At 41.9% G+C, this 19,270-nt stretch overlaps 2 protein-coding genes across 4 annotated transcripts in view; one reads left to right on the top strand and one right to left on the bottom strand.

Annotated features, from left to right (window-relative positions):
- CDKL2 (cyclin dependent kinase like 2) overlaps positions 1-2,435 on the top strand; it is a 41,265-nt gene extending 38,830 nt beyond the window's left edge. For all 3 annotated transcript variants that reach the window (XM_054688057.1, XM_037529885.2, XM_037529886.2), the window contains one exon: positions 24-2,435. The gene's annotated coding sequence lies outside the window, so the exon portion shown is untranslated. The remainder of the gene's footprint in view (positions 1-23) is intronic.
- Positions 2,436-10,243: 7,808 nt separating this feature from the next.
- Positions 10,244-15,254, bottom strand: ODAPH (odontogenesis associated phosphoprotein). The gene is made up of 3 exons (XM_037529312.2): positions 15,185-15,254; positions 10,503-10,638; positions 10,244-10,358 (listed from the first exon to the last, which is right to left on the bottom strand). Exons 1-3 carry the CDS (start codon positions 15,252-15,254, stop codon positions 10,244-10,246), a joined length of 321 nt encoding a protein of 106 aa, XP_037385209.1.
- Between the last annotated feature and the right edge of the window lie 4,016 nt (positions 15,255-19,270).

Raw genomic sequence — 19,270 nt, 5'->3', positions numbered from 1 at the left:
ATATGCCCTCCCTGTCCTTTTAGATGCTGCTCTACACTTGAGATGACATCCTTTTTGTTAACAAAAGTGCTGATAACCTAAAGGGGGAGATTTGTGGGGTTTGATTGTTTGCTTCTGAATTGCCTGCATTTTCTGAGAAAGGCCTTGCAGAAGAAGGAAAGATAAAGACTTCCATATGTTTCAAAGGAATACTGAGCAAGTACCTCTCCTCAACTGTTATCCCATCGCCTTTCAAGTCCACTGATGCATTTCAAGATATATTCAGTGAAAGAATAGTGATATGGTTCTTGTTACATGAATATGTATTTACTATTAGTAGAGTGTGTATTTAAAGTTATTTAAGATTACAAGTGAGTAAAAAAGGGTAAGAGAGAGAAATAGTGTATAAAGGTATGTTCATGCATTGAACTTTATTATCTGTGTAAATGTGTGCGTTTATTTAGAAGTGGGTTTGGTGGAGGTAAGTGATAAAAATGAGAATCAGTTGAATAAAATAAAAAAAAAACAAGAATCAGTAAAAAAAATAATGTTTCCTTTACCCTATTTTAATTGTAAAACATTTTAAAATCTTGCTTGTTTCTAGACTTTAAGGAGATCTGTAACTGCACTCAAAGGATAGATGTATGTCCTTGGTTTCTGTGATTATTGTTGATGTTTGATCAGTGTATTATGGGAATCTGGCCTCTCTGCTGCAAATGTGGCAACAAAACCTTTCGTTTCAATTGACTTTATACAATTCTATCATTGGATAATCCTCTGTGTTGTAACATTCTGGTGCTATTGTTCCTGTATGAAGGAAAGTGATTGGAATGAAAGCAGTAAAGAAGAATTTTATAGGTATCTTGGAGTCGAATACTTCTCGTTGAAGTTGAGTGTTAACCATTGAAAAGGGAGTATATATACAAAATTAAGAGATGGGATGCAAAATTACCAGTTGACTAGGACTGATTACTTTTCTCTGGGCCAATTGTTATGCAACTTCCCAGCTGAAGAGGCTTTGTGGAGAACACGTCCACTGTCAAGGACTTTATGTCTGTCCACACAGTAAGAGGGTGACATTAGAACACAGAGTGTCCCTATCTACTTGTTTCTTTAGGCCTTCCCAAAATCTTTTTACCAAGGTGCAAATAATTTACCCTACAGTCCATACATCTTTCCTAATGCACTGATCTACAACTTTTAGGTGGGAGAGTTAAACCAATTTAGCTCCAAGTTTTTGGTTACTGGGTTTCCAATTATGCTCTGCATTTATCATTTTAAAGAATGGTTGTTAAGGAAATTAGACTATGTGTAGGTTTTCTTGCCATAACCAGTTAACAGTGTGTTGTTTTTTCCAAAAGTCATTGATTAGAATTTAGCCCAGGAATTTAACTAGCACTTTTTTTCTGTTATTCTGAGGAGCTTACTATTAAAATTCTAACCTTAGACACTTGAGTCTTAAAAAAGTAGAACATTTGGGAAGAGGCAAAATAAGGAGTTCTAATCTAAAAGTCTGCAAGTGGTTCAATTAAAATATGGTCTTGATTTCGAAGCTCTGTCTTTCACTTCTGACCAGATATCTGACTAAATTGGTATGGCTAACATCCTGAAAAAAATTAGTATAGAGGCATTAATAGGCTGCTGTTAGCAGACTGCAGCATGGAAAGCCACAGACAATACTTACAAACAAAGTAGCTTTCCAGTTTATTTCAAAAAGTTATTTTTATTTGTTAAAGTGCAGTGTGAAAATATCACTTCAATGTCTGAGGATCTAAGATCAGTTACCTTCTCATTTCTATATCTGCTTTTGGTATATTTTGCCTATTAAGACATTTGTGAACATTAGAATTAAGGAACTAAAAACCATTTACTCTAAGTTCAAGTTGAAACGCTAGGATCATATTTGGTTAGAACCTTGATATAACTCCTTAAAAAGAAAATTTTGCAAATTGGAGCTATAGACATTGAACCAAAATAATCCTTTTTTCAGTTTAAGTTTATTTTATCTCTCTTTACAAGGATATGATTAAACCACATCCCAATAAGAAATATGTGTATGTACCAGTGGGGGAAATGGACTTGCTGTGTGTATGTTTTAAAATGAATAAATATTATACCTCACGGAGCTCCATAGATGGTTTCTCTTTGAATTTATTTAATTTACAGACTATAGGTAATATATACAACATTGTATGCTATTGAACAAATAAGTTTGAAATAATCTGAGTCGGGCCTCCCTGGTGGCGCAGGCGGTTGAGCGCCACACTGTGAAGCTGTCCGCACCCTCTGCAGCGCGGGTTCCATCCTAGCTGGCTGGCGAGAATCCCACATAGCGCGGCAGACCTCTCCTGTCTTGCCCGCTGCTCCCCTCAGCAGTGTGTTTCATCAGTCTGCCTGTTCTGTTCCCCGCTCTGTCTCTGGTGAATCCTCTCACCCACCCACGCATCTGGCCTGTACCCTAGTTCTTGTATAAATAAATAAATCTTTAAAAAAAAAAAAGAGAAAGAATCTGAGTCAACATTAATATTCAGAGCCCTATTTAAACAAGGTCGTGAGGGAGAGGGTACAATGTACTTGTAAAACCAGCAAACTATGGAAACAACCGTGCCTTCCATTTTCTCATCGTTTCCTTTTCCTTCAGAACCGAGGGGATGATTGGTCCAAGGTCATGTAGGTGAGGAATCTAAAGAAAAAGCCAAGAAGTACTTCAGAGGCTCTCGCTGAGGTTGTCTCTTCTGTTGTTTTGTTTCCAAATAAAACTGTCTATGATTTTCCCAGCTGATTGCTTTTTGAGGTCAACACTGTTAATTTTTTTTTTTTTTTAGAAACTTTCAAAATAGAGGTGGCAGGTTAATTTTCTTTATAGAGTCGTGATATAAGCCACAGGCTGCTTATAAAATATTGTGTCTCATAAAGACAACCAGATAAAATTTGTGACAGATGCAAGCTTAGAATTTAGTTTTGTTGATTGGGAATTACTTTCTTTGTTAGAATAGTTGATTTCCTATTGAAATGGGAACAAAGAAAATATACTTATTATATGACTATCATTATTCATTCCATTATCTTAGTTGTGCTACAATATAGGTCTGGTCTGTACTAAACTTTGAATTAGACTAGACTGAAAAATGTGATTGACTTGTTTTCCAGCCCTCTTTATATAACTGAACCCTGGTAGGGAATTAAAAACACCAGAGTCAATTCTAAGGCTTTAAGGACTTTCTTAGAGACTACAATGGAATGGATTTTTTTTTCTATTTTTTTTTTGTGGTGTTTTAACTTAGAAAATGGGTCCTTAACACTCTTCTATGTGAATGAAAAATTACATTCTCACATTGATTTCTTATGAGTCTTATTTTTTCACCAGAGTACTTCATATATTAAATAACTAAAAATGACAATTAACCTACAGCTTACCTATTTCTTAACATGTCTTCTGAGAAGTACCTTACTGTAACAGGGTGGTCCCCAGGAAAGGGGGAGGTTCCCTGCCCCACCCAAGGGAGGGTGGAGCTGAGCAGAAAGAGGAGAAGCTGCAGAAGAGACTGAGGAAGGAAGCAGGATGGAGCCAGGAGACCTGGAGGAGGCGCATGGAGCCTAGAGACATGTGAAGAAACTGCGCTTGTCTTTTGGTTGTGGACTGGGGTGAGACCCATGGGGAGGTGACAATGGCAGCTTTTATCTTGATGTTGATTTTGCTCTTTTCCTTCCGGGCTTGTCTGGTTGTTTCTGACCCTTTTCTGTGGGTCTCCACTGGAAGATGCTTTAGACTTGGGGCAGGCTTTGGGGCCTTGTTCTGGGTCGATCCCATATGGATGGACTTTTACCCACGAGGGGGTGGGTAACTCTGGGTGCTTCATTTAGAAACTAGACTCTTTGCCTTACCTGTGTTGTTTCCTAATTTTATTAAAGTTCCTTCCCATTAAAGTCTCATATGTTTTGTGTTGATGCGGTGGATGGCAGAACCCATTTAGAATAGGCAGGTTTGCGGGGTTTTGGGCTGCCCCTCTCCCTGCCCTATAACATTACTACAAATTTTTTCTTCTCTTGTAAGTAATTGTGATTTAGAGTTTTGTTTATAAATGTTTGAAGATAGCAGGTGTTGAATGTATATACATTGAGAAACTTTCTTAAACGAAAGAAGAACTGATTCACACAATGGCATTTGTTTTCAGTGAAAATTTATTTCCCCCCCATTAAAAACCTTATTTAATACCTTCTTGTTCTACTTTGGAATGCAGGTCATGTCCTATAGATGGGAGGAAGGTAGAAGCAAAATTCTAGAAAGGATATTGTCCATTAACGTGAACTAAAATAAATCAGGGAAAGAAAAGCAACATGCCTCGATTTCAGTTAGTCAGGAAAACAGGTTTTTAGGTCAGTTTGCCTCCATTCAGCTAATCCCCCTACCTCTAGATCTGGTCTTGTGGTGCTTCCTTTCCAAATTTTCTGCTCTTAGCCTCCATCACCATCACTGAGGCCACCCAACAGTGCACATGCAATACCCACCCCCTCCACAGGCAAGCAATACTGACTCACCTGCCTCCTCCCCGAGAAGTCTCAGAGGACTTGCCTTTCCTCTTTCATGATAACCAACAGTACCCCCACATCTGGGGCTGCAGCCACTTCCCTAGGCTTTTCAAGTAAATGATAATCTAAAGAGAGTTAAAGGGAGGGAGAAGGGCAAAGCAAGCTCACAGAAGAGGTGAGTACCCAACCTAGAAGCAAAGTTCAAAGGGGAATCTTCCACCTGAGAAATAAAGTGTGGTGAATTGTGTCTACAGAAAACCAGACACCCTCCCTTCGCAGCCCTTGCCTGTCAGACACATCAGTTGCTATACCAGTGACCACTTAGAATGGCATCTTACCTCCAGAGTCACTCCTTAGATCACCTTCACCTCCCACCCAAGATAGGGGTCTTGCCTTACCCCCAGGCCCAGCTTGGCAGTAGTCACATGCAGGTCTGGCCCAGAGTTGCCAGCCCCTGAAGCTAAGTTGTTTCCAAAGGCCAGGCCTCATGACCTCCAGGGAAGTTCACAGCCCCTAGTCTGGAGAACAAGGAGGGCTATTCATATCAACAAGGTCAAGGTCTACGTTCCAGGTCTGCCTGCAGCCATGTCCTCTACTTCCTCACTTCTGTTGTGTTTATTTCCAGGATATCTGTCCAATTCCATCTCCTATCCCTGCCTTCCTCCTTTCACACAGATCAGGGCACTGGGACTCACTCAGCACATGTAGGAGCACTGTCCTCCCGGTGGTGAAGTTCCCCTTCTCCAGCGGACAGCACAGACTACCTGGCCTGGGTGTTGCTGTTTTTCCTGTTTTACTGTGGTACTTTGAGCACAGGCTTCCCAGTTAGTTTCCCAAGATCTAGTCTGCTTTTCAACTTTCCTTTTCTTCCTAGTGCCCTCCCTCCCCCTGTCATCGCTGTCAACTCTGTTATCACCCCCCACCCCCATCTGTCCCCAGGGGGTCTAACTGGTCACCCAGGTCTGAGACCCTCCCTCGCACTAACTTCTCTGTGTTATTTCTAACAATGTTTTTTTACTTTTACTTTGAAATCATTTCAAATTATGCAAAGTTGCAAAGACAATACAAAGAACCCTCGCACACTCTTTTTTAAAAAGATTTATTTATTTATTTATACAAGAACTGGGGTACAGGTCAGAAGCATGGGAGGGTGAGAGGATTCACCAGAGACAGAGCAGGGAACAGAACAGGCAGACCGACGAAGTACACTGCTGAGGGGAGCAGCGGGTGGCAGGAGAGATCTGCTGCGCCATGTGGGGTTCTCCCTGGCCAGCGGGGAATCGAACTGGCGCTGCAAAGGCTGAGGACAGCTTCACAGCGCGGCGCTCAACCGCTGCACCACCGGGGAGGCCCACCCTCGTACACTCTTGACTCAAATATATCAAATACAAAAACATTTTATTATTTTTGCTTTGTTCCTCCTTCCCTCCTTTCTTTCCTCCCTCTCCTATTTTCTCTCTCTCTCTCTCTCTCTCTCTCATACACACAAACACATGCATTTTTTTCCCCTGAATAATTGGGGTTTTACTGAATAATTTGAAATTTACTTGCAGAAATCATGCTCCTTTACCTTCAAACATATCAGCAAATATTTCCTAAGAACAGTATGTTCTCCTACATAATTATCAAATTCAGAAAATAGTGACATACTATTCCTTCGAATGAGGTCCACATAAAAAATTTGCCAGTTGTCCCACTTGTATCCTTTATGGCATCTTCTCTCTCTCCTTCCTACCTTTAGGATCACATGCTGCTTTTAGTTGTCATTTTTACTGGGAAGGGTGAGGGGCGCCCCAAAGCCCCCAAATCTGCCCATTGTAAATAGGTTCTGCCATCCGCCGCATCAAGACAAAACATACTCTAGTGTGCAAGACCTTTAGTTAAAAGGAACTTTAATACAATTAGTATGAAACAAAGAAAAGACAATAAAGTTTCCAAATCAAGCACCCAAAGTTACCCATCCTCTCTTGGGTAATGCCCAGCCAAACAGAGTTGGTCCAAAGCAGTGCCACCAAGGCCTGAAAATTTGCCACAAGTCTAAGGCACCTGGTGGGTGATGAGTGCACACATAGGCCCCTCATAAAACTGGCACAGAAATAAGCTGAACTAGGGATAAGGGGAACCAGAGATAAGCTGACAGCAGTAAATAATTCCAGCAGATGTCCTCAGGCAGTAGAGGCCTGCCCCCCCCCACCCCGCCCCGCACAGCCCCCCCCACCAAATATTCCGGCAGTAACTAGACACTATAAAGACCCATTGTAAGGGTAGGACGTGCCACTGAGCAGGTTTTCTAAGATCCCATGCTGATGGGGTAAAGGAGGAGAGAGTCCTGGAGCCCTCAGTGGCTTTTGCAGGTCTTTTATTTAGATTTACCAGGCATATGGCAGGCAGGGGTGCTGGGGGGCCAGGAGGCTGGCATTCCTCCCAGCCCCCAGCAAATCTTCACTCTGTCTGGGCTCTCTGGTGATCTCTGTTGCTCTCGTCTTCTTCTCTCGGCTTCCGTTCATTCTTGGCTTCTGCTGGCGTCCCCATGGCGCCGCCCTTATAAACTCAGTCTCTCAGCCCAGGTGTACCCACTCCAGGTGCCCGCCATCAGGCACGCATTCAGGACCACAGGGTTCCCTCATCTATCCTAATGGTGGGAGGGCAGAAAAGCTTCATACTTTTTCCTTACCCTATACCCATTTTCCCAATCTCGGGATGCAATTCTCATTCTGCTGCAGCCGAGAGTCTCCCCTCATGGACTTTTGCTAAATATAGCCTACTTCAGTCTGATACTCATGGCCTCCTTTCTTTTCTAACAGTGGGGACCCATAGGAAAGGGGCAGAGGGTGTTGGGGGAAAGGATGTCCTGAACAAACTCCACAAACAGGTTTTATGGACCCCATCCCCACCCCAGACCAAAGTGATCCAAGACACCCTGGACTACAAATCCCATAATATCTTCACCACCAAAGGGAGGATTGCTGGGAACTGAGGGTGGAGGTAAGCAACCAGGCTTGGTATATAACCAGACACGTGGGCCTTGGTGGGTATATGGTTTTTTGCCGGCTTTCAGCATGCCTTTGGGGTTCCAGGTCGGCAGAACTGGTAGGACGCATTCATCAATTTATCTCTCTTTCTTCCTGATTTATTCGTTTATTCGTTTCCCCATTTTTTGGTAAATGAACCCTTTATTACGCTTTTTGTGTGTACTTGCAGTTGAGTCTCATTATATGTCCCTTTTAAGCACGCAAGTGAGGACTGAAGTTCAGGCCAACCCATTTGACCTTGGGGTTGCCCTGTAACAAAGGGACCAGACAATTCTGGAAGGAAAAGAGCAAACAAAATCAAGATAAAAGCTGTCGTTGTTTACCCCCGCGTGTCTCTCACCCAGGCCTGTTTCAAGTGTCCTTCCGTGTCCCCCAAGTCCCTGTACAAGTCCAAGGCCTAGAAGCAAGCACAGCTTCTTCACGTGTCTCTGCAACATGTGCATCCTACACGTCTTCTTGCTTCCTTCCTCTAGCCCCATCTCCTGCGGCTCCTCCCTATGCAGCTCCACCCTTCCTTGGGTAGGGCAGGGAACATGACACCTCCCCTTTTTCTGGGGGCCACACTAACAATGTCTCATTGTACTCCTTTAAACTTTCATGACAGGCACAATTTATTAAAGAATACAGAGTAGTTGTTTAGTAAAGCTCCCTCAGTTTGGGTTTGTCTGATTACATACAGGTTGTGCCTTTTAGCATGATTAGAACTTTAAACTTGTATGGGTTATTTCTGCTACTTGAAAATTACCACACCCTTCCAACAGACTCCCACTGCTTCAAAAACAGCTAATCCCACCTGTATGCTAACAGGAGCACATTTGAAAATAAATCCACTTTGAGATATCTGTGACTGAAGTCTTTCCCTTTGAGCCAGCAGACCTGCTAGGCATCACTGTACTTTAAAAGAAGAATTTAAAAACCCAAAAGATGCAAAACCCAAAAGATGCATTTTTTTAAAAAGTCACAAATCCATATGCTTTTACTTGCAAATATGGGCTTAAATGCAAATATGCATATAAGCCACTCTATGCATGTTCAAGGACCAGGCATGATGCAATTTTGCCTTGGGTTATTTTGGAAGAGGCTCTCACTATGAAACACCAAGCAGTGGCCTATTTTCTATAAAAGATAATAGTGACTAATGCATTGAAACTGTTAATCTATCTTTAGTTGGTCTTAGTTTTCCTGAGGTTTACATACCACATAGTGAGGCCTTTAAGGGCCAGATTCAGAGCAGTTAAATCTGAGATTGAAAAGTTCTATGTTTGGGGGAAAGAAAGTCCAGTCAAAGACATGTGTGCTTAGAGCAGCCTGAGTCCCTGTAAGCACACAAGTACCATGGTGAGCTGCATTTGGGGAACAGCGAGCATGCCCTAGTAAAGGCCCCAGCAAAGCAGGGGTTCAGCACTGGAGGTGAGACTCAAATATAAACCTTTCTCTGTCTTCAAGTTTGCCCAAGGTTGGCCCTTTTCTGGTTATGCCCAACAAACCAAAAACAATCAAAAAAGGGAGCAAGATTATTACAAAATACAGAGCTTCTTAATGAGGCATTCAAATAAAGATTTAGGCCTATTATTTTGAAGCAAATATTGTTGTTATAATGCAAATTTGCTATGAAGTATGTGAAGGATTTTTTTTTCTTTTTAGCTTTTAATATAGCAAGGAAGCACAGCTTGATAATTATATCTTCTCTATAAAGACATTGACAGCTTCCTTATGTCTTTATGCAACTTTTTTTTCCTCTTCTTAGAAGCAGTAGCAGCAGTGGCAGCAAAAATTTTTGCATGCAGTGCCTGTAAGGAACAGGTGTAGGTTGCCCACTGCAGAGGCAAAATCAAAGTTCTTATGTTTCAGGCAAGACAAGTGGCACAAACAGTGGCAGTATTTTACAGAATGGCTGAAGAAATAACCAATGAACACAATATTTGCAATTTGTTGCTTACATTGTACCCTCAGAATTCTAGATTCCTGTAACGGAATGAACTTTTGTTTGTGGAGTTTTAGAGTTATGACACCTCCATGTGGCCTTTTCATCAGACTTTTGAGCCTGCAACCGTGTTGAAAGTTTCAGGGTGATTGGATATCATTTAATTTAATAGTTAAACTAGTATCTACCTGAAGGTAATAGGAGAAACACAGGAGATTCTTATCAAGCTAATTTGCACTTGTTGCTTAAAAAGCTAAAGTTAAGGCAAACATAGATATCATAGTTAAAAAAAGAGTTTGGGGGGCTAGGTAATTCAGTTCATGACATCTTTAAAATATTTTCTATAATCAGACTCCTCATAACTTCATTTTGCATTAATCTTTATAATATATTTTGAAGATTGTTTTATAAATGTACCATGTGCTTTTGCAGTTTTCCAAAGAATACAAAAGGGTGTCACCGATGTGTTCATTCGGTTTACAATGATCTCAAGTTATTTAAATATTCTTCTCTCTGATTTAGAAGAGGGAGCTGATGCTTCTGGCATCTTAATATGGATAGGAATTACTGGACTGATCCAATTTAGCATTTTATTTGCATTAATATACTGGAATCATAAAAAGTTGGGGTAAGACTAGTGTCACTGCTCCTGTTTTGCAAATATAAATAAGCTACAAGTCAATATCTTCACTGCTGACAGAGAAATTTACTGGTTAATGACATTTAAGATACTTAATTTTCAAGCTCGATAGCTCCTAATCTGGAAAAACAAATCTTTTCAAAGTCTTTTGTGAGGCATCTGCTTCTTTTGCTTCCTTATGTCTGGGGCTTCTCTTTTCTCTCTGCTTTCTTCAGATGAGCTTCCGCTCTGGTGTTTCCTTCTGGGGAAATATCTATAATGAGGAGGAAAGGGTCTGTGTGGCCCAAAAAATGAATGAAGTTGAAAACGGTGGTTGCACTTTGGAGGGTGGAAAGGTCTTTTTGGAAAGCGAATGTGGACTCTGGGCCATCGTCCTGGAAAAAAATGGAAGGGACACTTGGGTGTCCTTGTGATGGGCTGGACCCTTGTCACCGGCTTCCTCGTGATTGGCGGAGGGGTGAGTGTAAAGATCTGGCAGTCTGTAGGGTCTACATTATTTTGTGAGCCTCCAGGAGGGGTAACCACCTCTTGTCCTATGGGGAGAAAAATGCATCAGGAAACAGATCTGACAGCAGAAATTAAAGGGAAATACGTTAGGTGGTAGCAGGAGAGATTGGAAGAGAGAAATAGAGAAATCTCAAAATACGTTTGAAAGAACTATTAGGGTTCAGTGAGATGGAACATTGATAGCCTTAATATTCAGCAAATACTTCTCATTATGTAACATACTGAGACATGCTATCAAAGGCACTCAATGTCGAAGATGAGATCTCTTTTGAAAACTTAACCAGGCCAAGGGCCTCCCCGGTGGCGCAGTGGTTGAGTGCTGGGTTCCGAAGCTGCCCGCAGCCTCTGCAGCGCCGGTTCAATCCCCGGCTGCTCCCCGGCCACTGGAGGAGGGTCCCACATGGCGCGCAGACCTCTCCTGCCGCCCGCTGCTCCCCTCAGCAGTGTACTTCGGTCCTTCTGCCTGCTCTGCTCCCCACTCTGGCTCTGGTGAATTCTCTCACCCTCCCACGCTTCTGACTGTAACCAGTGCTTGTGTAAATAAATAAATAAATCTTTTTAAAAAAAAAATTAAAAAAAAAAAAACAAAACTTAACCAGGCCAAAGCAGGCCAATTTAAATACGAATTAAAAACAATTTGAGAGGCAGAAAAGAATAGTGTTTAAAAACAGGCTCCCTGAAGCTTGGCTACTTCATAGTTGTGTGACCACTGACTGGTTTCTTAACTTCTCCTTTGCTTACTTGTAAAATAGAGAAAATAATACTACCTATCATTGGCTTGCTGTGTAACAGAGTGGTCTCCAGGAAAAGGGGAGGTTCCAGGTTCCCTGCCCCATCCAAAGGAGGGTGGAGCTGAGCAGGGAGGAGAAGAAGCTGGAGAAGAGACTGAAGTGGGGAGGAAGCAGGATCTCCATCCTGCCAGAAGGAGACCTTGAGGAGGCACATGGAGCAGAGAGACATGTGAAGAAGCTGTACTTGCTTTTTGGTCCTGAACTGGGTGAAACAGATGTGGGTGAGAGACCTGTGGGGAGGTTAGTGATGGCAGCTTTTATCTTAATTTTGATTTTGCTCTTTTCTTCCCAGATTTGTTTGACTGCTTCTGACCCTTTTCTATGGGTCCCCTCCAGAAGGTGCTTTGGACTTGTGGCAGGTTTTCAGGCCTTGCTTTGGGCCAATCCTGTTTGGGTGCACTTTTACCCCTGAGGGGATGTGTAACTTTGGGTGCTTGATTTGGAAACTATATTCTTTGTCTTTTCTGTATTGCACACTTATTGTATTAAAGTTCCTTTCCATTAAAGGTCTTATATGTTTGTCTCAATGTGGCAGATGGCAGAACCTATTTAGAGCAGGCAGGTTTGAGGTTACTGGGGTGCCCTGCTCCCTGCCCTGTAATAGTTGTATTATCTGAAATAAGATGTGTAAAGTGCTCAAGAACATCTTTAACATAGATATTCATTTAGTGAGTGTTGGTTACTATTATTAATCTTGCATGTTATGGAGAAATTCTGTTAACCTGAGCCCCATTTTTTGGACCCATCTAGATAGATTTTATTCATAAAATCTGTGCACTAATGATGGGCCTGAAAAGATGCAGCTGTTAGGAGAAACTCCATGCAGGCAGGTTGACCCTCTGGTCACTGCTATGTCTCTAGCACCTAGAACAGTCACTGGTTTATAGTGTCCTAAGACAGTCGATTTTCAATTGAACAGTTAGGCAGATGTTGACTGTTTCCCTCTGTAGTTTCTTGTGGAGCTCAGTGAGATTTTTAATTCCAGACCCAGAAAATTCACGGTAATTGTTTACTTTAAAATTAGTGTATGATAAAAAAAAAATAAAGTCAAAATATTGCTTGGAGTTTGGATATCAATTTTAAATGGGTTTATTATAGTCTAGACATGAATAGTGTTCATAGCATACCAACAACTAGCACTTTAAAAAAAGTAAGGATGAGAAACTCTTTTTAAATAATTACCTGTAGTCTGTGGTTTTCGGGGCAGACAATAGCTGGTTTATAATGAAATACACTGATTTTTAAGAGAAGTAAGCTTTATACTTGATATACTAGTATGCTGGTCTTCCATTACATGGCATGTGGAATTTTAGAACTTCTCATGTGTTTTCTGAGTTGAACCAGAAAGAAATATAAGTCTTGAGATGAGCTTACTCACAAAAACTTTAACTCAATTCATTCTGTAGACTCAAAGAATGACTGGACATCTCGGCCAAATCTCACATTTTACAGGTAAAGCCTAGTCCTTTCACAAAGTGCAGGTTACAGTGCTAGAAGCCTCTATGAACGCAGAGGTGGGAAGGACACAGGGCTGTGCAAAACAATCAGGGAGGGACACGGGAGGCTGGGGGTGGGGTGTGGGGGTGCAGGAGTAGAGTGGAATGCAGACTGCAGGGGATGGGCCGCTGCTCTAAGCTGCATAAGAAGTCAGAGAAAGAGATCCCGGTGGCGCAGCGGGTTGAGCACAGCACTGTGAAGCTGTCCGTAGCCTCACAGTGAGGGTTCGATTCCCAGCCGGCCAGAGAGATACCCTCATGGCATGGCAGACCTCTCCTGTGTTGCCCTGTGCTCCCCTCAGCAGTGTTTTCAGTCTACCTGCCTGTTCTGCTCCCCGCTCTGTCTCTGGTGAATTCTCTCACCCTCCTGTGCCTCTGGCTTATACTCCAGTTCTTGTATAAATAAATAAAATCTTAAAAAAAAATTATACAGCTTAACAAAGCCTCTGTGAAGGCAGCAGCTCAGAGACATTTAAATGTCCTGATGTGAAGCAGATCCACAATAAACAGCTGAAAGCAGGAGGAGGGAGCAGCCGCAGCTGCTGTGGTGGGCGAGTTAGAAGACTCACGAGAGACCCTGTCAGGCAGAGCCAGGGGAGCTGTAAGTGAGCTGTGGGTTGGCAGCAAGACTGCGTGGGAAGCTGGAAGCTACACTGGAAGGACAGCGGGGGGAAAAGTGAGCAAATTCGGAAATCAAATCTCACATCTTAGTTTTTTTTTTTTAAAGATTATGAATAAACCTCTAATCTCATAACTTGTTTAGCTCCACATTTAGAGTTTTCTGAAGAGTGATTCACTTTCTGGAAAGAAGGTGTCAGGTAGTTAGTTTATTTGATATTCTCTCTTTTAGGTGGGTTTCAGCAAGCATTGCTTGTGAGGTCTGGGGCAGGATTTAGTTGTGATCTACACCTCCTTGGCCTCTGATCCCCAGGGTGCCTGCAGAGGTTGGACAGGGTGATCTCTGGCGGGCTCACCACCAGCTCAGATGCCCCTGTTCTCTGTTTTGTTGTGAGAACCGGGATGGGAGCAGGGAACTTGTTAGGGGGTAACGGACCTGGCTGAGCACCTGCGTGAGCCCATGACATGAAATGGGTAAAGGACCCAGATGACTCCTGGGTCTCTCCTTCCCAAGCAACACCTTGTTCTGGAACTAAGGTCAACTGTGAGGAAAGCTTTCTACCCAGGCTTCTACCTCGCTCACTTTCCCCTTCCCTGTTTTTCTTTTTTTAAAAAAATATTTACTTTATTTACGTGTTCAAGAACTGGGATACAGGCCAGAGGTGTCAGAGGTATGTGAGAGGATTCACCAGAGACAGAGTGGGGAGCAGAACAGGTGGATCTACTGAAATACACTGCTGAGCAGAGCAGCAGGTAAGACGGGAGAGGTCTGCTGCACCATGTAGGTCATCTCCCTGGCAGGGGATTGAACTCTTGCCACAGTGGTTGGCAATAGCTTGATAGCACTGAGACTTTAACTTCTGCACCAGAGAGGACCCTGTTTCCTATTTTTCTTTCCCTTCTAAGGCTCAGGCCCCCTGACAATTTTGTAGTGTTGGAATGGAAAAAGAATAGGCACAGCAGGAAGGTTGAATGTAATATACAATCTCAAAGACAGAATCTATGCTAACCCCAGTGTCACCAAGACACAAGGAACAAATAGCAAACAGAGACTAAACATCCACATGTGCAAATTACTGTGCTGCTGGGGATGGAAAGTGGTGGATGAGGTGGACTTTGCAGTTATTTATGGTGGAAATTGTTAGCTTGATAGCAATCATAGCCAGTATCTGGAATACTGTCTGGAATTTGTATGTGTTTAATATTTTTTTAAATTGAAGCAACTGCATTTTAACATTATATATATTTCAGGGATGCATCATTATAAACCAGCCTCTGTACATACTACATTAAGGCCACCATTACAAATCCAATTCTACCCCCCACCTCACAGTTAAGCTTGAAGAATTTTTCTCGTATGAGAACTATATCTTCACAACCCCCATAACTATGAATATTATTGACACTGTGACTTCACTGATAAAGAGACTGATGTCAGGGAGGTGAAGGGTGCCTGAAATCACAGAGTGAGGGTTGAGACTCGGACCAAGTTCTTCAGATGGTAAAATTCAGCCTTTCTTTTCAACCACACTAGCTGATGGAAGTTGATATAAATATTTCCAATATATGAATTGGTATAATCCCACACCCAAATTTTGCCCTTTTACACACTTATTAAGAAATAAATTAATCGGTGGACCCACCATAGAATAAAACAAAACCCTTACCTTTTACCACCATAATCACCAACCAGCACACCAGCAGCCAACAGGAAAAGAAGCAGGGTCCTGGAGCCATGGCTTCTGCCCCAGCAGAACTGCCCTGAATCCAACCCGGCTTTAAAGGGGAGTTGGTGACTCACTAGCAGCCGATTCAGGTAATTTGCATTTGCATAGTGGACCACAGGGATCAGGGCCTGCGGTTGTGAGAACAAGAAATCAGCAAGGAAATTCCAGACAGTATTTATCAACCAGAACCGTGTAATGACAGCCAAACCTCATTCATCCCTTCTTGGAGTCTGGTCATGGACAACCCTACCCTTGCTATCCCGCAAATTCCCTCAAGTCCCCCATGTGAGTGCCTTCTCTTTACTTGTGTGTGTGGGTCTTCCTCTGCTACAGGAAGAATCTGTCCAGGAAATAACTCTGCTTTCCTCTGTGTACTTACATACTTAAAAAAGTCAGAGGACATATGGAAGCTCAGCTGAGAAAGCATACATTGTAAAAAAAAAAAAAAGATGAATGATGTAAAAAATATAAAAATAAAATAAATTTGGACAAGAAAAGTCAGAGGACAGGGAGGGAATTATCTAAAGGTTTCCTGACCCAGGCTGTTCATGATTCCCACCTGAGTTTATGGCTTCTCCTTTTCCTTGCTTTTGTCCAGGAGCGGAGTCAGAAGCTACCTTCTCTACCTGCCAGCATGGTTGGTGACTAAACAAACACAAGAACTGTGGGAGCTTACCTTAGCGAGGTGTCCTTCTAGAGTTCTTTCTGATTTACCAAATTGTCTCTAAGACGAACCTGATACGTCTGTGTCCAGTTTGTTTCTTGAGATGAGCACTGTCTGTCAGATGCTGGGTGAACGGAAGGGATGGTCACAGGTGATTAAGAGCATGGACTTGGAGTTAGAAAAACTAACTCCAATCTCGCTTCCATTTCTTTTTTTTTTTAAGATTTATTCATTTATTTATACATGCGCTGGGTACAGTCAGAAGCACGGGAGGGTGAGAGAATTCACCAGAGCCAGAGGGGAGAGCAGAGCAGGCAGAAGGACCGAAGTACACTGCTGAGGGGAGCAGCGGGCGGCAGGAGAGGTCTGCGCGCCATGTGGGACCCTCGACCGGTGGCCGGGGATTGAACGGGGGCTGCAGAGGCTGCGGGCAGCCTCGCAACCCAGCGCTCAACCACTGCACCACCGGGGAGGCATCGCTTCCATTTCTTACTAGCATGGGTGACTCGCTGAGACTTGTTGAAGTCTCGCCTATAAAATGGAGCTATATATTTCCCTCAGAGGATTTTTGTGGCAAATTAAAAGATAATTGACAGAAGGCTTCAACCACAGAGCCTGGTCCATGAGAGGGAATTGCTGTGCTGGTTACTAAATTGTAGTGATGCCAATCTTTAATTTGTTCTCTTAGGAGGTTATATTTGCCACATCAATTCAATCACTCAAAAGGCCTTTTCCTGGGTGCCACAGAAAGAATAAAACAGAACATAGTCCCTGGCTTCAAAGGACTGACAATCTACCGAGAGAGACTGCAAATTGAGAACCAAAATGAACAAGAGTTCAAATCATTTACAAACAAGAAAATGGTAAATTCTACAGGCTGGTTGATAATACTTGGTAAAGTTCTAGAACAGATGATTAAGTGGTTGATTTGTCAGCAGTTTGGGAAAGGAAGCAGGGGACATCCAGAACAAACTTAGTTCCTTAGCTCAAGGCACTGCCCACTCATTCATACACTCTTGACTGTGCATCCCTGTCTGACATGGGACTAGGTGCTGGGGCCAAAGTTAGGAGTCCTGTTCTGATGGAGCTTACAGGTTAGCAGGACATTAGACATTAACCAAGGTATGGCAATAAAAGTTCCTGAATGTGGGACTCCCTGGTGCCACAGGGGTTTAAGACAGCGCTATGAAGCTCTCATCAGCCACTGCAGGACAAGTTCGATTCCCTGCTGGCCAGGGAGCAACCCACATGGCAGCAGACCTTTCCTGACTCGCCCTGCTGCTCCCCTCAACAGTATATTTCAGTCAGTCTGCCCGTTCTGCTCCCCACTCTGTCTCTGGTGAATCCTCTCACTCCCTGCACCTCTGGCCGACACCCCAGTTTTTGTATGCATAAATAAATAAATATTAAAAAAAAAGTTCCTGAATGTTAAGAAAGAGGCTAAGAAGGCAGCTCTCCTATGACTATTCAGGTGCCTCTCTTTTTCTCTCTCCTTTTCCTAATATACTTGTCCTTTTAAAATCTAGAAAAAAAGGCTAAAAAGCAGAAAAACATAATCTATAATTTATATCAACAGATGTGTAGTGTATATGCTACTTGGTCTCCTGCATATTGTCATGCCAATAAAATCAGATCCACATTATTTCTTTAACTATAGCCCAGTGTTCTGTCATATGAATTTATTGTAAATTATTTAACCAAACTTTATGTTTATCATAAAGTTTGGTTAAATAAATAATAATACAAATATAAATAATAATATGACTATAAATAACAATACAAATAAAAATAATACAAATGATAGACATTTGTATTATTCTAATTTTCTTTCTTTTCTGTATTGGATTTCTGATAAGCTCACTGTAAATGTTGGTGAAAATAAAGAGCAAAAGCAAAAAGGCATGATTTTCTTTCATTTGCTTGTATTGTCTTGAAATAGATAAGTCAGAGGTATTCATAAATCAAATTTATAAAGCAAAACTTCAAAAGGAACAAAATTTTAAAAAATTTCATCAAATTTAACACAAAATTCTAATTTCTTTACTGTTGGTGTATAGAGTAAGTGTTGCTGCATCTTATTTACTTGTACATTATAAGTAGAGTGAAAACATTCAGTAACATAAAATCAAGGAAGCTGTTGAAGTTATCAGGTTCTCAAACTCATTTGAAAAAATCTTTAAGAAAGGAAATATTTCCGAAAGCTGTTTCAGATGCAGTGATTTTGATTAAAACATACCTTAAAATCTCCTAATCGTAATTCATCATTTAGTTGAAGGCTGGTCAATAGGACTTTAATTTCCACATTTTCAATGTCAAGAAAACTAAGTAAATGATTTCAGGTCACTGTTGCTGATCCAATGTTTTAGGGGAAAAGCTCAAGTAGCCAATTTTGGTGGTTTGTTTATTTAACAATAGCTTTATTAGGAGGGGAGATAGGATTGAAGAAGAGTGACACTGCTTTCCCAAAGATTCAGAAAGATTAAGAATTAAGGCTAAGAAATTCAGAACTTGTATTTTTCTGACTCCAAAGTTTATATTCTTTCTTCTAATTCAATATATTTACTTTGTTTGTAAAATGCATTAATCCACCTACTCATTAATTCATTTCTGAATTTATATCCTTATGGAAGGGCTCTTTTGTTTCCTATCTTTCCAACTTACTCTATGAAGAAAGAGTCTTGTCCTTGCCAGCACCGCCTAGAAATGACCGGGGAAGAACGTTCCTCGGCCAAGCCGGGGTTGGGGGGCTAAGAGTTGAGGGAGGGGCAGCTGCTAGAAGAGAAGTGGGTATAACAGAGAACGCCACTGGGGACATTTGGTGAGGAGCCCCTCTAAGTGTGTCCTGTGAACTTCCCGCCCCACACCATCTCCAGTGTGAACTACAAACACTGAATGTCTGCATGGGCCCATCAATGTTCCTGTGAGAAATGTAAAAGAACAACTTTTTACTACTCAGCACCTATTATGCGCCTGCCACAGGGCATTGCTGCAAGTATAGCAATATTTATAATGTTTGTTTGGGGAAAAGTGTCAGGAAATAGTGGTTGATGACAGAAGGGTCATGTGTTGCAGTCATATTTTGACATGCGAACCTGTCCAATCAAATATCAACCAAGATGGAATTACTCATTGATTTTTATTCTGTCCGGGGACTTTATTTAGGTTATCCTGATAAAAAGTTTCCAATATACCATAGTGACAATTGTCTTCACAGAAGGAACACTCATCCACTAAAAAGGCTCTGTGAATACTTTTAGGGAAAAGCCGCTCATAACTTCCTTCCCAGGTTTAGAGCTCAGAGAAGCAGGGTGTTGGGAACTGGGGAGTGGTACTTTGGGGATGTGCACATTGCTCTCATTATT

Source organism: Talpa occidentalis, unplaced genomic scaffold (assembly GCF_014898055.3).
Source record: "Talpa occidentalis isolate TD23 unplaced genomic scaffold, MPIMG_talOcc4v2.1 talOcc4.6, whole genome shotgun sequence".
NCBI classification, from domain to species: Eukaryota; Metazoa; Chordata; class Mammalia; order Eulipotyphla; family Talpidae; genus Talpa; species Talpa occidentalis.
This window is presented reverse-complemented; position numbering and strand designations above follow the sequence as displayed.

Coding starts and splice junctions, on each gene's coding strand:
- ODAPH (XM_037529312.2), bottom strand. CDS start 15,254: ATGGCTCCAGGACCCTGCTTCTTTTCCTGTTGGCTGCTGGTGTGCTGG. Junction 10,639..15,184: donor GGTGATTATGGTGGTAAAAG/GTAAGGGTTTTG, acceptor TTCTCCCCATAG/GACAAGAGGTGGTTACCCCT. Junction 10,359..10,502: donor CCCATCACAAGGACACCCAA/GTGTCCCTTCCA, acceptor TCCTCATTATAG/ATATTTCCCCAGAAGGAAAC.